This window comes from Chamaea fasciata, unplaced genomic scaffold (assembly GCF_029207755.1).
Source record: "Chamaea fasciata isolate MVZ Bird 193981 ecotype frontalis unplaced genomic scaffold, bChaFas1.0.hap1 SCAF_21, whole genome shotgun sequence".
NCBI lineage: Eukaryota > Metazoa > Chordata > Aves > Passeriformes > Sylviidae > Chamaea > Chamaea fasciata.
Window position 1 is genome coordinate 3,811,442 of NW_027094106.1, and position 15,578 is coordinate 3,827,019.

Below are 15,578 nucleotides of genomic sequence, written 5' to 3' on the forward strand. Positions count from 1 at the left end.
TCTTCTAGAATTTGGTGTTTGAAATAACTAGTTCCTAAGTACCAGTCTGAGTCTTGTTAGTGACTTTTTGTCACTGATTCTTATTTGCATGTTTGGCATTGCCACTGCTACTTCTTTGTCTGTAATGGAGGTCTGTCTAGCAGTAGCTCCATGGGGACATAATTTAGAAGTGATTCATAACACTTAAAACATCTTTCATGCAGCAGAATATATCTAATAAAATCCATTACCTGATATTGCTATGCACATTTAAAGCTGAATGGTTGTAAGAGACGACTTTGCTGCTTCATGGCAGTTCAGTAAGAATCATTTCCTTGAACAGCTTTTCTGTTGAAAGCTGAAGTAACAGGTATTTGTTCTGCTTGGATGAAAACTCCAGACAACTAGCAAATAAGTTGTCCCCCAACAAAGGGCAAGGAAGAATTACTCAAGTACTTCCAATGTCAATTGGCTGTGTTTTTGTTGTAGCTTCCTGGGAAGCTCAATGAATTGGATCACAATGGAGATCTTGCACTGGATCTAGCCCTGGCCCAAAGGCTGGAGAGTATTGCAACTACACTGGTCAACCACAAGGCTGATGTAGATAGGGCAGACAAGAGAGGCTGGAGTCTGCTCCATAAAGCCATCCAGAGAGGTAAGGAGATGGGATATGAAGCTTTGTTAACTTCCAGTTGTTCCCACTGTGGAATGCATATTTCACAGTCTGTTCCTGTGTCATGTTGTAGTTGACACTGCAGTTAGAAAATTGTAGTGGAGGATGAACTTTGTCCTGTTTGCTTTTTTTGTTTGTTTGTTTTGTTTAGACATAAAAGCAAACAGACTATCATTTGAGATCTGAGAGCCAGTCTGCTGGCTGGGCAAACTTATTCTATGTGACATCCAGGTGCAATCTAGTAGAACATTGCCTGCTAAAAGAAGAAATACTGGGAATATTCTAATTTGACAGTATTCTTTCTGACAAACACTTAATTTGAGCATGACAACATAAGGGTCACAAAGATGAAGTCTTTTTCTAGACTTGGGTTGAATGCAGCATATGCTTCTTCGAGAGATGGTTAACAGTAAGGGTCCTTGCTACTGCACAGCAGTTTCAGAGGAGGAAAATCTGACTGAAAGAAGATGAGGAGCAAGTGGAGGTACCTCTGTCCAGCCTGAATATTTTCGAAGCTCCAGTGCAGTTATCAGAGTGGAATCTGAGTACAACTATATGATTATATTGAGCTGTTCTGCACCTTAGAGTGGAAAATGCTTCTGAGGAGAACTGGAGCACAGCAGGTTCTGGTTGCCATGGCCACAGTACTGTGAAGGCTTTGGATCAGCAGCATCTTGGCCTGTGGTCAAAGTGCGGTGAAAATCTGCAGCAAACACCTTGTGCTGCTTCTTATTTCTGCAGTGTCTTTGGCAGCTCTGTGCAGAAAGTTTATTTCTAGCACCAAACTGTCTCGGACCCCTAGAAGTAAAGGAAGAAGTTGGGAGCTGTATTTTAAGCTCACAAAATTTAAATTAATCTCCTACATGTCTAAACAGGGTAATGCTGGCATCTGATCCTGTGAGTGAGACTTCAGCCACAGGAGTAGGAGACACTGTAGGCATAGGTCAGTGTTGTGATGGTTGCAACCATATAAAACACTGGAAAAATTTCAGCAGGCTGCTCTTCGTTCTTAGTACTGGCATTTGTCCTTAGTTCTAATGTCTGCTTTCACTCTGAGCTAGAGCTCTGAGAATGAACACTTGCTTCTCAGTAACCACAGCTTCAGTGAATTAATCACAGTTAACAATCACATGTTCTGGAAATGTTGCTAAAGCAAATTGTCTGCACTTGCCACATGATTCTTACTACTTATGATCACTGAAAAGTGGAGCAATGTCTGATATGGAAGTCAGAAAATGGGATTTTTGTTTTTGTTGGCAAAGATAGTCCAGCAATATAGATTGAAACACTGTTCTTTGTTCTCTGGTCTTGCATTCAGGCCAAGCAAAATGTGAATATGTCTGTGCAATGTAGCCTTTGAAGCAAGGGCAGCTAGTATTTTCCTGAAATATTCTTTGCGTTGGTGTTTCAAGTTCAAGGTTTCATGTGTCAAAGTGGGTCTAAGTTTGAACTCTCAAGAAGGAGTTCTTGGGAATGCTGTGCATGGTGGGTCTGCACTGCTAAAGCCATTACCCTGTATGTATATGAGGGCCTGAATTTCCAAGAGCAAAGGCAGTGTTATTACTTGTTTATGTAGTAAGGCTCAACAGACTGACTTGGAAGTTTTTGACTAGTGCCTTGGAATAGTACCTTTTGTTCAAAAAATACTTGGATGTTTAGTATCACAGTTTGTCCAATGTTTTATTAAAACAACAATGGATTTGTCTTGATAGAGGAATGAGCAAAGTCAGTATCTCTGTAACAATAAGCTGGTGTGAGAACTTGAGTCACAGGTAACCTGTGGGCAAAACACTTTTTCCAAGGACTTGTTATGAAATATTTTAATCCTGACTTTGCAGTGAAGCATTGTTGAAGTTGCTTGTTGCTGAGGCATTCTAGGAGCAGATACTTGTGTTGGAATGAATGCATGGTATGGAGTGAAGTCATGTGTATCCATCTCCTGGAGAATAAAACATACAGGCTACGTTTATCCATTAATAACATTGTTTTGTTTCACAAAAGGAGATAAATTTGCTGCGAACTTCCTCATTAAAAATGGTGCCCGTGTGAATGCTGCTACACTGGGAGACCAGGAGACTCCTCTGCACCTGGTGGCATCCTACAGCCCCAAGAAGCACTCACCAGATGTCATGGCAGAGATGGCACAGATTGCACAGTCCCTCCTGCAGGCAGGAGCCAACCCAAACATGCAAGACAACAAAGGCAGGTAAATACTGGGGGAAGGAAAGTCTGCTACCAGTGTGACAATGCTGTGGTGATCAGAGCCAACCTCCTATGAACCTGTTGAGGTCTTTCAGCAAAGTACAGCTGATACAGGAAGCAGGAATTCATTTACCCGGTTTGAGACTTGTTGGTAGCACTCTAAGTAGAAAGTTGTGCAGGCTGAATGGTGCCCTGTCATGGCCAATTAAATGTAACCCAGCTACAGAAAGCTGGGGTGAATTGATAGTGTTAGAACACATGGCACACAGTTAAATTGTCTTTATTGACTCACTGAATGATAAAAGCTAAGATGACAAATAGCATACCTAAAGCTGTCAGGGAAACTAAAATGTTCTCAAAAAACACCAGTTTCTGCAGCATGTTTATCTGAAGTGTAGAGCCTGTAAGCTTTTTCACAGGTTAGGTTGGGCTGGCAAGCAAGTTTATAAAATAATACAGAAGACTTGGAATGTATCAGCTGCACAGTTCTGATAGGTGAAGCTATTGTGCTTCTTCCTTTAAAGTTACTTCTTACATGAATGAGTTCCTTACTTACCAAATTATTTGGAGTCAAGTTCACTAAACGTTTAGATTTCTCTTTTAAGAAGTGATTGTGCCCTTCTCCTTTAAGCAGAGATGAAAGTTAGGCCCACAGTTCTCTAGGGTATGTTGGTGCCTGGGGCCAAAGTCTGAAGTGTCTCACTCATTTCTGTTCTTTGCTCCAATTACAGGACCCCGTTACATGTGTCCATTGTGGTCAGGAATGAGCCTGTGTTCAGTCAGCTCCTGCAGTGCAAGCAGTAAGTCTCACATGAATGTAAAATACACTGAGGTTCCCTTCTACAGTGAAGATAGGAAAACTGGTTTAACAACTCTTTTGTGCCTTTTTGCCTTCTAATAAGAGTAGTAATAACTTGGGATGCCAAAGTGTAAAGGCTTTGCATAAGTGAAGATGCTAAAACCATGCCAGAAGCTGTGTAAGTTTTTGCCCTACTGTAAAGAAGCATTGAACTGCATCACTGTGTTTTTCACAGAAGCTGAAATGATTCTAGAGGTGAAGCAATGTAGGAAACTTGATTTGTAGTGGAGCTAAAAGGAGTAATAACACTCTTGAAATATCTCAGTATAGTCTTGAGTTCAACTTGGATTCTCCTTAGGGGTGACTTCTTAGGGTGATGAAGCAGAACACTTCATTTGACTCAGTTTCATTGCAGCTGAATTTGCAGTTCTTGTGCACAGCTTACTCAAGGGGATTTACCTCTTTCTTACACTTAGTGGGAGCCCAAATCTACCAGGGATTCTACACTTCCCTAGGAGCAATGAGCTTGAACCTAGTAGTCACTACAAGGTGCTGTGCTTGTTTCAGACTATTCACAAATTCTCTGAAGTAACTGGAGTACAGCAGGCTTCTTGGCAAGCAAAAGTTGTTAGAGAGGTATTGATGAACTAGTGCAGCTGTTCAAACACTTGCAACTTCAGCTGTGTTGGGAAACCACTTTTTAAAGTACAAATTGGGGGACACTAACTCTTATTTTTAGACTAGACTTGGAGCTGAAGGATCATGAAGGAAGCACAGCTCTGTGGCTGGCAGTCCAGTATATCACTGTGTCATCTGATCAGTCTGTGAACCCTTTTGAGGATGCCCCTGTTGTGAATGGAACCTCATTTGATGAGAACAGTTTTGCAGCAAGGTTGATCCAGCGAGGCAGCAATACAGATGCTCCAGACACAGTAACAGGTAAACCAGAGGTTTGTATTTCATTGTGGGCAGAAGGCTTGTGTGTAAATTGCTTAATGCTGACTGCACTTGGAGGAGCTGCATGAGATTTCAGCAGCATTTGCTCCATAATGAATTGTAGGTGGTAGTTGCTTTACCCAGAGCTGATGCACTGACACAAGCTGAGGTAGATTTGCAGGAACTGACAGAAAATCTGGACTCATTGCCAGGTTCTAATATGCTCTTCACAATTTCAAGATGTGTAATTACTAAATAGAAATGCATGTGAGAGTCCAGTGTTGGAAAGGGGCTACTAGTAACCCCAGTACCAAGGGTTTTCCTTGTTCACTTCAAAGTGTAATGTTGTAAGGTAGTGAGGAAGGTGTTAGCACACCTGTTAATATCAAAGTGTGGTTGCAATAACAGTGTTCATGGTTTTTCTTTAGGAAACTGCTTGCTTCAGAGAGCAGCTGGTGCAGGAAATGAGGCAGCTTCTCTCTTCCTAGCAACTCATGGAGCAAAAGTCAACCACCAAAACAAATGGGTAAAAGCAGAAACTTAGTCTGAAAGTTTCCTTACTTCTCTTCAGAAATGAGATAGCAGAGATCTCTTAGAGCTAAACCATAGCTTAAAGCAAGTTGGAGCACTCTGTGAACCTTTGCATATTTTCAGGTATTTACTAGTGACCGCTTGCATTCTTGTGGCACTGTTCTTGCAGAATCACCAGTTGTTAACATGCTTTTAGTGCCTGGTGTAATAAAATCCTTAGTAAAAGCTAACTCATGTAGTTTGGAACTCCTAACGAGCTTCAGCTACTAGGAGTGAAACTCTTCACACCAGCTCTTGTAGTTTTAATAGTTTAAAAGCTGCTTCTCTTCATGTCTCAAGCTTCTAACCCAGCACCCTGTTTATTAAAGGGAGAAACCCCACTGCACACAGCCTGCAGGCATGGCCTAGCAAACCTGACAGCAGAACTCCTGCAGCAAGGAGCCAATCCCAACATCCAGACAGCAGAAGCAGTACCTGGGCAGAAGAATGCATCTGCTCCTCCATCAGCAGAGAACGTTCATCTGCAGACTCCCCTTCACATGGCTATTGCTTACAACCACCCAGACGTGGTGTCAGTCATCCTGGAACAAAAAGGTGAGTGTCCAGACTGTTGGTGCTGCAGTGAACTGGTGTGTTAGGATGGCATCCAGGCTGCTTTGACAAACCACTAAAGAAAGCATGTCTTCCTGTAAACAGTGTTTAAGTATAGCAATCAAGACTTGCTAACTAGTCTTAAACTCAAATCATCTGCGTCTTAAAACAAGAAATTTATTTTGTCTATGTTTTTATATTCTCCACTGTAGATAATGGACTTGAACAGTTAGTCTCGGGTTCTATTCCTCCTGTACAACTGAGATTCCTTCAAAGCATTTGCTTCAGGTGAATGCTGAAATCAATTTTGGATAAAGGCATCTTTCTGTGATGAGACTTCTGCCTCCCTCAACTCCTTAGTAAGAGGATTTATACAGAGCAATGCTGGTATTATAATAGAGTTGAGACTCGAGTGCTCAAATAACAGCAGATGAGTTCATTAAATGCTACTAGTCAACTTCTTTCTAGCAGCAGGAAGGGAATTTGACAGCTGAAGCTGGGCCAAATTTGTCTCCTACCATAAGTGGGATTTAGAAGGAAGTAGGTGAACTGGGATAAATATTGTCCATCCCAGGGAATGGAGAAGGAGGGATGCTGACACCATATTGTGGAACCTCCACTCTTCATTTTCAGGGCTTTGTATATGCCCCTCTATTTGGAATTGCAGCTAGAAAGGGCCAGGCTAAGCTTCTTAGCTAGAAAATTGATTTTTTCTTAGTATATGTATTAAGGTTGGGCAGCAGTGGCAATGTGGTCTGAATGCTAGGCAGTGTCACATCAGGGGAGCTGAAGGTACTTGCTCAGATCTTACAGCCTGGCTGCTAAAGGAACAGCCTACTACAAAATGTGACATTGCTGCCACAGCTTTCAGTGTGTGTCTCCAGGTCAGGTACAAGAATGGCTAATTCTTTATGCTTTCTTGTAGCTAATGCTCTTCATGCTACCAACAACTTGCAAATTATTCCTGACTTCAGTCTAAAGGACTCAAGAGACCAGACTGTGCTGGGATTGGCTCTTTGGACAGGTATGTGCCTTCAGGATGAGAATTTACAATGATAGGGAAGCTACATGTGAACAAGATTTTCTTAAAGATAAAACAGCTGGTGTGTGTTCATGTTCTGGCTTGTGCTGCGCTGCTGGGGAGGAGTTGTCAAGGAGAGCTTTAGATGATTCTTCATATTTTAAAATTAGTGTTCACATATGACTTAGTGAAAGATTTCTAGTCCTACAGCTTCTGCCCAGAACTGTACTTGCAGTACAGTGGAATTCTTCCTCTGTGAACTCCCTGGTAGTTTTCATATCAGATCACTGTATTGTCTGTGCACATTAACTCTCTTCTATCAGCGTGTCTGTTTTATAGTGCTGAAGGTAAAATACTAATGAGCTTGAACTGTTCAGGCATGCACACAATAGCAGCTCAGCTGCTTGGATCTGGGGCCTCCATCAATGACACCATGTCAGATGGGCAGACACTCCTGCACATGGCAATCCAGAGACAGGACAGCAAGAGTGCCCTCTTCCTGCTGGAGCATCAGGCAGATATAAATGTCAGGTAAGATCCTAACTGATACAACTCTCACCTGTTTGTGTATCTAGGAGCAGGTGGTGACTGCCTTTGTATAATGGCTTGAGATCTTTTTCAGGTGGTGATTTACAGTTATTTGTTTGGCACTGTTTTGTGGTGCTAGTTATGGCTGAGGGATTGCATGTGTTAACTTGCACCTATGTATATCTCCATTGGTCAGTACCTCGAGGCTGCAGGAGGTCCCACTTAATTCTGGGTTAAACAGCATCCTCTGTAGCAGACTGAAGTCCTAGAGACACTGAACTTCTATTGTCTCATCCATTTGCCAGCTTGTTAGAACTGCATGTTTGCTACCATCCAAAATAATTAGATACACATCCAGCAACAGGAGTCTGATAAACTTGCCTCCTCAGTATCTCCTAGACAACTTACATTAGACTTAACAGAACATTTGTCTGCTTACATGACTGACAGGCTGTCTGTTAAATTTGGCAAGCTGTACTGTAATGAATGTCACGGGTACAAACTGCCTAATGCTGCTGTTCTAACTTCAACTTTTTAACAGTTGGTATTTGACTGTTGCTTGAAGTGTTGCCACGTTGGAGACAAAGCTGTTGCTTTTGTGGCAGCAGGCTGGCTCAGAAGGAACTCTGTTCAAATAATGGCTGCACTGAAGGAATTGAATGTCTCTGAGCTGAGAACACTAACTTGTTTTTCCAGCTTGAGAAATCAATCACTTGGTGAAAGTGAAGGGGGGAAGAAAGGTAGACTGCAGAGCTGTGATGAAATACATGGTGTGTTTGTGGTGGTCTTACCACAGCAAAAATACATACGAGGGTTCATTCTTGGCTTTGCCAGTGAAGTGCTGTCTCTGAGCTTTATAATGCATCTGTAACACTTGGAAGTGTCCCTGCTGCAGGACCCAGGATGGACAGACAGCCCTACAGCTGGCCATCCAAAACCAGCTCCCACTGGTGGTGGATGCCATTTGTACCAGGGGAGCAGACATGTCTGTGCCAGATGAGAAAGGAAATCCTCCCTTATGGCTCGCCTTGGAAAACAACCTGGAAGATATTGCATCAACCCTGGTAAGACTCTTCAGCTGGCTTTAGTCTCTCTTTTGTTCATCTTGCTAGCAACAAAAGGCTTCATCAGCAAAAACCAACTCAGTGCATGAAGAGAACAGACTAGTCAAATATTACTAATTTCTGGAGATGTTTTCTTCACCAGAAATTCCTCTTTGCTGCAGGAATCTTATAAATACCATAGTCTGCATAACTAAATATCTTGCAGGCCCTTTAATAAAAATATATATTCTATATATATTCTGCTGTCTGGATTCTTGATCTGGAAGGAGTAAGGATCTGCTTAGATCAGTCTGTAGCATACATGACTTGTGTAATAATCAGCTTCCTGAATAAAACTCATTTTATGCTTTAGTGTATGTGCTGCTTTTTATTGCATTGTAAAATTGAGCCAAGAAGGCCTTTAAAGGCTTATATTTACTTTAAAGACTGTTTACTCTCAGGCATGGCTGATATGGCAGGAGATTTCCTAGGAGACACAGGTGTTTCCTTGTGTCTTTTTCATAAGGAAGTTACTTGAAAGCCTTTTCCAGTTGCCTGCTAAAGACAACTATTTAAAAACTCTGCTACTGACCTGAGAAATATGTCTTGTAACTGTTCTTGACTGTGCTGTTATTGGATAAGAACATTTATGAGTCAACACTCTTAATTACTCGTGTTTAAAGCCTGTCAATAGTTTGTAAAGTGGAGTAGAACTAGTCTTAAGTGCCACATTGCTCAAGTATGTAGTTCTCTAGTTGAAGAATATAAATATTGGCAGTACAGTTCGTGGAAAAAAAGGCTCTCTCTGTTTAGCTGAATGTCTAAGAAAGCAGGTAAATGGGCCAGACCTTCAAAGGCAATGTCTGCTGATCCTGCTTGATTTACTGTAGGTGCTTGTCATTGCTGAAAGTGAGGTAACTAGTCCAGCCTGCTTTAGATCTGTCTATCAAAGTATATGGGCAAATATTTGAATTGTTAATAAATACCACCTAATTAAGGATTACACAGTAAACCAATAAAGTATTGGTCTGGAAGACTTTAAAGGAGCTTCCTGAAATTCAGGACTGCCACAAGAATAGACAAAGCGTTACCTGTAGGGGAGAATGTTCCAGAAGCATTAGTCAGGGACTGTAGTAGGAGCCTGTTGAAAAAAAAACCTTCACTGTGTCAATGGGCTTCTCCTTGCAGGTCAGGCATGGCTGTGATGCAACGTGTTGGGGGCCAGGACCAAGTGGCTGCTCACAAACCCTTCTCCACAGAGCTATTGATGAGAACAGTGAACAGATTGCTTGCTTCCTCATCCGCAGGTCAGACGCCTTCCTAAATACAAACCTTCCAACATGCCTGCAGGGATCTCCCTGGCACAAATTAAATGAATGCTCTCTTAAATCAGTAACAACTATGTACTTCCTTAGACTTTTGCTGGGTGGGTGACACTTCGGGAATTCTGACCAATCCAAAAGACACATTCTGTTATCTATAATATCATTAGATATCTGTATCTAAATGTTCTTGATGATGAGAGTCAGACCAAAACCAGGAACTTGTGCTTTTGTAGAATGTGTCAGCAGTTGCTGGATCAGCCCTTGTCATCTTTTCTGTGACCTTTTTTGAAGTTTAAATCTGGATTAAACATAATCAATTGACTGCACTTTGTTTGTTTTAGTGGGTGTGATGTGAATAGTCCCAGAAAGCCAGGCCCAAATGGAGAAGGAGAAGAGGAAGCCCATGATGGACAGACCCCCCTACACTTGGCAGCCTGCTGGGGACTAGAGGAGGTGATCCAGTGCCTTCTGGAGTTTGGTGCCAATGTCAATGCTCAGGTATGTGGACATACCATTCACCATTTTTAAAGTAGGTTGTTTGCCTCCAACATACTGAAAACAAACTTTCCTCTCAGCTGTTTTGCCTGATAGAGAAAAGAAAATCACTGAGCCAGTGCAATAACTGGATGCAGCTCTGCTTTCTCTCCTGTCCCTTTTTACCAGACCTGCTGCTTATCTGCCTATATGGTGGTTAATTCAGGAAGCTATGCTGAAGGAAAATGATGCAGAAAACTTACTGCAATGTTAGTTATTTTCTCATGTAACAGTGGGATTCAGTGTCTTCTGTCCCTAGTGTGAATTAAAGGCAGGAGCAGGGCTGCAATTAATCATTAAATCAGCTACAGTGTAAAACTCCAGAATACTCTACTTTGTTAGTGTGTTTGGGAAATGTCTTCTGTTACTGAGTAAACTGAGGTGATGTAAATATGAGTTACACTTCAGTTTTGATTATGCAGTAATCCTTAGGCAGAAGCTTTATAAATAACAACAAAAGAAATGAATGGGTAACATTTTTAGGTCCTGATGATGTTGAAAGTGACATTAAAACGAATCACAAAACACAGTCACAAAGCAGCCTTGACTGTGAACTGCTGCTTGATACAAACAAATGTTTAAACACTTCAGCTGACTGTGCTATTAAATTTGAATGCTAATCTCTGCCCCCAAAATGACTGACTAAATGGGAGATGTTATGGTGAGCTATTTAAAAGGCTGTATAGCACAGGATTGAGGTCAACCTGTTGTGAGAAACAAATCTCAATTTGCTTTTCTTACACTGTGGGTTTGAGCTTGCCCTGCAGCTGTTTGGTGTCCGTGCTGAAGGAATCTGGGCAGGTCACATGTAGGTCATGTTTCCCTGACCATTCAGAATTAGGGAAGGATTTATGTGCCACTCAGTCTGTATATAACAAACTTCCTGGTTTCTTTCTAGGATGCAGAAGGAAGAACTCCAATCCATGTTGCCATTAGCAACCAACACAATGTTATCATTCAGCTGATGATTTCACATCCTGATATTAAGCTGAATGTCCGTGACAGGCAAGGAATGACTCCCTTTGCTTGTGCTATGACATACAAAAATAATAAAGCAGCTGAAGCAATTTTGAAGAGGGAACCAGGAGCTGCAGAACAGGTAAGCTGGGAGTGTTCAAACCATGCTGGGTTTGTTACTGCATTAAGTTTGTGGTAACAGCTGTTCCACAAGCCAATTTTGTTTTATCCTTTTGTGACTTTACATGCAACCATTTGCCAGATGCCAGTTCTCTTAAACAGGATTTATTAGGAAACTGTAGGTGTGTATGTGGTATGTGTGAGTAAGAACATTAAGGGTTAGTGTCTTGTCAATACTAAATTGAGAAAAAGGCATATGTTTGTATGATGAGAAAATCCTCACTCTACTCTTGACTTGTGCTGGACTAGGACAAAAATAATCTATTTCCCAGCTATCCTAAAGCTATCCAAAACAGAAAACCTGACCTAAAATAACTGAATAATAAATGCTATGCTGCTCTGCTGAACTGTAAAACCTCCAACTGTATCTTCAGGCTTCTGGTGTGACACTTCAGGCAGCTGTTCAGGAGATTTTTCCTATCCTGTGTAAATTTAATTACTAGTAAAATATTTGAGTCCTTAGCGAGCTCTTGTAAAACATCTAAAACATGGTTACAAATGCAGCCATTTTAAATATGCTTTAACATCAGCTGCAAGGCAAAGTGGAACAACAGCATGTACTTGGTATTAAGCCAAGCCCATGAATTCTCAGGTTGCCCAGAGCAGCTGTGGCTGCCCCATCCCTGGCAGTGTCCAAGGCCAGGTTGGATGGGGCTGGGATAGTAGAACGTGTCCCTGCCCGTGGCAGGGGTTGAGACTGGATCACCTTGGAATGTCCCTTCCAGCCCAAACCATTCTATGGTTCTGTGAATACACTTCACATCAGTGTGGCAGGATTCCATGTTGCTTCCTTCTCCTGGATTAATTGACTGATAGACTCAAGCTTGTTTCACTTAACTGAGTTTTTCATTAACTACTGCTCACTACTTAACCACAACAGCTGTTTACCTTTTGTCTGTCTAACAGTAATTTCCAGTGTGTGGTCAAGCAATGACAAGGTTATAAAATAGAAATAAAGTAGCGTGAGGCAGACTGGACTGAGCAGTTGCAGCAGGTAATTTCTCAGTTTGTTTTTTTGATTGTCACTTCTATCAGATAAGTCTCTAATGTCAAGCAGTGAAAGGAACAAGATTCTACAGTTCAAGCAGAGGGAGCAAGTGTCTCTGTCGTTGTAGGACACAAAAGAAAGACGAGAGACTCCAAATATTTCAGAAGGCAAAGAGCATAGAAAAAAGGCTTTATTGTCTAATTCTTACTACCTTTTCTACCGTGTTCCCATACACACTTAACATGATTGGTGAATAGGAACGACACCTCTCTAATGCCACGGGTTAAACTAGAGAAACAGCAAAACACCACCTGGAGAAGGATTATTTTGAGAAAGGAGAGTTGTTTGCCAAGATGGTTTTGAGAAGAAACTTTCCTGAGAAATTTTGCCTTGGAAAAAAGTTAGCAGCTGCTAGCAGGCTAAAATCGCTCAAACCCAGAAATGTTAGGCCCACAGTCTCTTAGTGAAAACATGTCCTACTGCATAAACCACCTTGTTCTAGAGGAGTAATAAATGAATTTGCTGTGCCCTTTCTGCCCCAGGTGGATAACAAGGGCCGGAATTTCCTCCACGTGGCAGTTCAGAACTCGGACATTGAGAGCGTGCTGTTCCTGATCAGCGTGCAGGCCAACGTCAACTCGCGCGTGCAGGACGCCTCCAAGCTGACCCCGCTGCACCTGGCCGTGCAGGCCGGCTCCGAGATCATCGTGCGCAACCTGGTGTGTGCTCAGATCCCCTGCTCAAAACGTACAGCTGCCCTCCTCACAGGCTGAGAAATCACAGCACAGCGACACCATTTCTGAAACAGAAAGTTCCCTCAGCTTGTCCTGTTAGCTGAGCTGCCAGCGTAGCCTTCACATGAGCGTGTTGGGTTTGCAGCAATCACTAGGCAGTGTGCTTCTGTAGGAGCTTCTGTCTACGGTAGGGAGAGGGTTCTCTGGAGACCTGAGACACTCTTAGAACACGTGGTTTATTGCAAGGGTCGTGGGTAAAAGGGCCTTGCCTTCAGCCACCAGCCTCGGCTGAAGGGGTGCCCCAAAGACAGAGGGGGAGAGAGAGAGAGGGAGGGTGGAGCAAGGGCAAGAGGTAAGAGGCAAGGGTAAGAGGTAAGAGTAGGAGAGAGAAGGTAAGAGGATAAAAGACTAAGGGGTAAGAGTAGGAGGTAAGAGAGCTAGGTCCCCGTTACGATACATTATATCTCCTTTTGTGTTGAATATTGTTATTTACAGTGACCAACCGGCGCAAGATACAAAACCTGCAGACTTTGCACACAGCCTGTGAGAAGTGCTGTATTACCATATCACTCTGTATTCTGAACTCTAAAGACTACTTTCTTATCTACCTTTTCCCTGATACCTTGGGGGGCTACTCCCTGGAGCCCCTTTGTTTGCTATCACTCAACTCATCTCCAGCTAACCGTCTTCCTGCCTGCCATGCCTACATCTCAAAACTAGCTTTCATTTCTATTTCACTCACAGGTTTTATATTTTTAGAATCTCTTGCCAAGCAATCATATCTGTAAGCTTTTCCTGTCTCATCTTTCCCAACATGCTTCAACTTAAAGAATCTTTCCTTGCCCTTCCTGCACGTCTGAACACAAACATAAGTTGTAGCAGCTTAGTGATGATACCATTTTATGCACTCTGGAGGGCTACAAGTATCTCTGTAGAGTAGATTCCTGTATGCTTCATTCACAGAAATAAACTGTTGGCTAAAATAGCCCTGAAACCATCTTTGAACATACTCCTTCTTTCATCCTGACAGCTGCTTGCAGGTGCCCAGGTGAATGAACTGACCAAGCACCGTCAGACTGCTCTTCACTTAGCAGCCCAGCAAGACCTGCCCACCATTTGCTCAGTCCTTCTGGAGAATGGAGTGGACTTTGCAGCTGTAGATGAAAATGGAAATAATGGTAAACTCCAAGTTACACAAGTAAATGCACAACACTGCAGTAGGTCTGTTAATGATGTCTCCTAGTGGTAGCTCACTGGAAGTGGGCCTGCACTGCGAAGATGAAAGAATGAAAGTGCAGGAAATCAAAGCGGATGGAAGGAGTTGTTTGAGAAGGAGGGTTAGGAAAGTGGAAGGAGGATGTTTCATTTAGTTATTAGGCTGTAATTATTGCTGATGCTCAGAGTCTTGAACCTTCATTTTTTTCTTTACTGCTCAGCTCTGCATCTGGCAGTGATGCACGGCCGTCTGAACAATATCCGAGTCCTCCTCACAGAGTGCAATGTGGATGCAGAAGCCTTTAACATCAGGTAATTATTTATAGTCTTAACAGACTAAAAGAACCACTTTGTATTTTAAAATAAGTGCTGAAATGCTGCTTAAAATTATCTGGCTTTTATTATTTATACATGAATTTGGAAGTGTGTAGATGATGCTGAGTCTAAATTCTGTGCAAATTATATGTATGCACCAAGGAAGGAAAGTTAAGCAGGGAGTTGTGTATGATGTAGAGTTACTGAGATGCAGCATTGTTCAAGTCTGAACCAAACTTGAAAGCAAGAAGAGTTGGATGAGTAACTGCAGTAGCAAGCAGACTTTGATCAGGATAACAAACTCTTTTCCCCAGAGGCCAGTCACCAATGCATATTTTGGGACAATATGGGAAAGATAATGCAGCAGCCATCTGTGAACTCTTCTTGGAGTGTATGCCAGAATACCCTCTAGACAAACCTGATGCTGAAGGAAACACAGGTAGGTGAGACTCAACAACTCTTAAACTTGAAAGTCACTCGAGTTGTATTTGTGGTATGTCGCTGTTAAAGCTGGAATAATTGGCAATAATATGGTAAATACAGTAGAAGGCACACAATACATGTAAACTTAAAAACTAAAGGTCCTGTCTGGACTGAATGTAACACAATCTACCACTCTGTTAGCAAGGAGCTGTCTGGCTTTTATTTTTCAGTGCTCCTCTTGGCTTACATGAAGGGAAATGCTAACTTGTGTCGTGCAATAGTGAGAGCTGGGGCTCGCCTGGGAGTTAACAATAACCAAGGAGTCAATATCTTCAACTATCAAGTTGCTACTAAACAGCTTCTCTTTAGATTGCTGGGTAAGTACCACTTGCTGTGGTGGGAAAGTATTTCTGGCTTTTGCTTCCAAGATACTTCAGAGGAAAGAATTCCGGACATTTAACTTAGATGGCAGTAATTCCAGAGAAGCAGAACTTGTCAATTTTATATTACTATCAGTGCAGGGTAGAAATACTAGTTTTTCTGGTGATTAACTGAAAAGTTGTACAATGCAGACTGTTAGATACTACTTTTTTCTGGAAGGATA

The 15,578-nt window shown here is 42.1% G+C and overlaps 1 protein-coding gene across 1 annotated transcript in view; it reads left to right on the forward strand.

The window, feature by feature from the left end:
- The window catches only part of ANKFY1 (ankyrin repeat and FYVE domain containing 1), a 32,641-nt gene that overhangs the window by 12,052 nt on the left and 5,011 nt on the right, over positions 1-15,578 (forward strand). Inside the window, exons 7-23 of the mRNA XM_066202240.1 lie at positions 469-634; positions 2,654-2,858; positions 3,586-3,654; positions 4,393-4,592; positions 5,018-5,115; positions 5,489-5,714; positions 6,637-6,735; positions 7,110-7,263; positions 8,156-8,324; positions 9,492-9,610; positions 9,970-10,126; positions 11,061-11,261; positions 12,830-13,006; positions 14,052-14,199; positions 14,458-14,548; positions 14,866-14,990; positions 15,205-15,351. Coding sequence (XP_066058337.1) covers positions 469-634; positions 2,654-2,858; positions 3,586-3,654; positions 4,393-4,592; positions 5,018-5,115; positions 5,489-5,714; positions 6,637-6,735; positions 7,110-7,263; positions 8,156-8,324; positions 9,492-9,610; positions 9,970-10,126; positions 11,061-11,261; positions 12,830-13,006; positions 14,052-14,199; positions 14,458-14,548; positions 14,866-14,990; positions 15,205-15,351 — 2,551 coding nt within the window. The remainder of the gene's footprint in view (positions 1-468; positions 635-2,653; positions 2,859-3,585; positions 3,655-4,392; positions 4,593-5,017; positions 5,116-5,488; positions 5,715-6,636; positions 6,736-7,109; positions 7,264-8,155; positions 8,325-9,491; positions 9,611-9,969; positions 10,127-11,060; positions 11,262-12,829; positions 13,007-14,051; positions 14,200-14,457; positions 14,549-14,865; positions 14,991-15,204; positions 15,352-15,578) is intronic.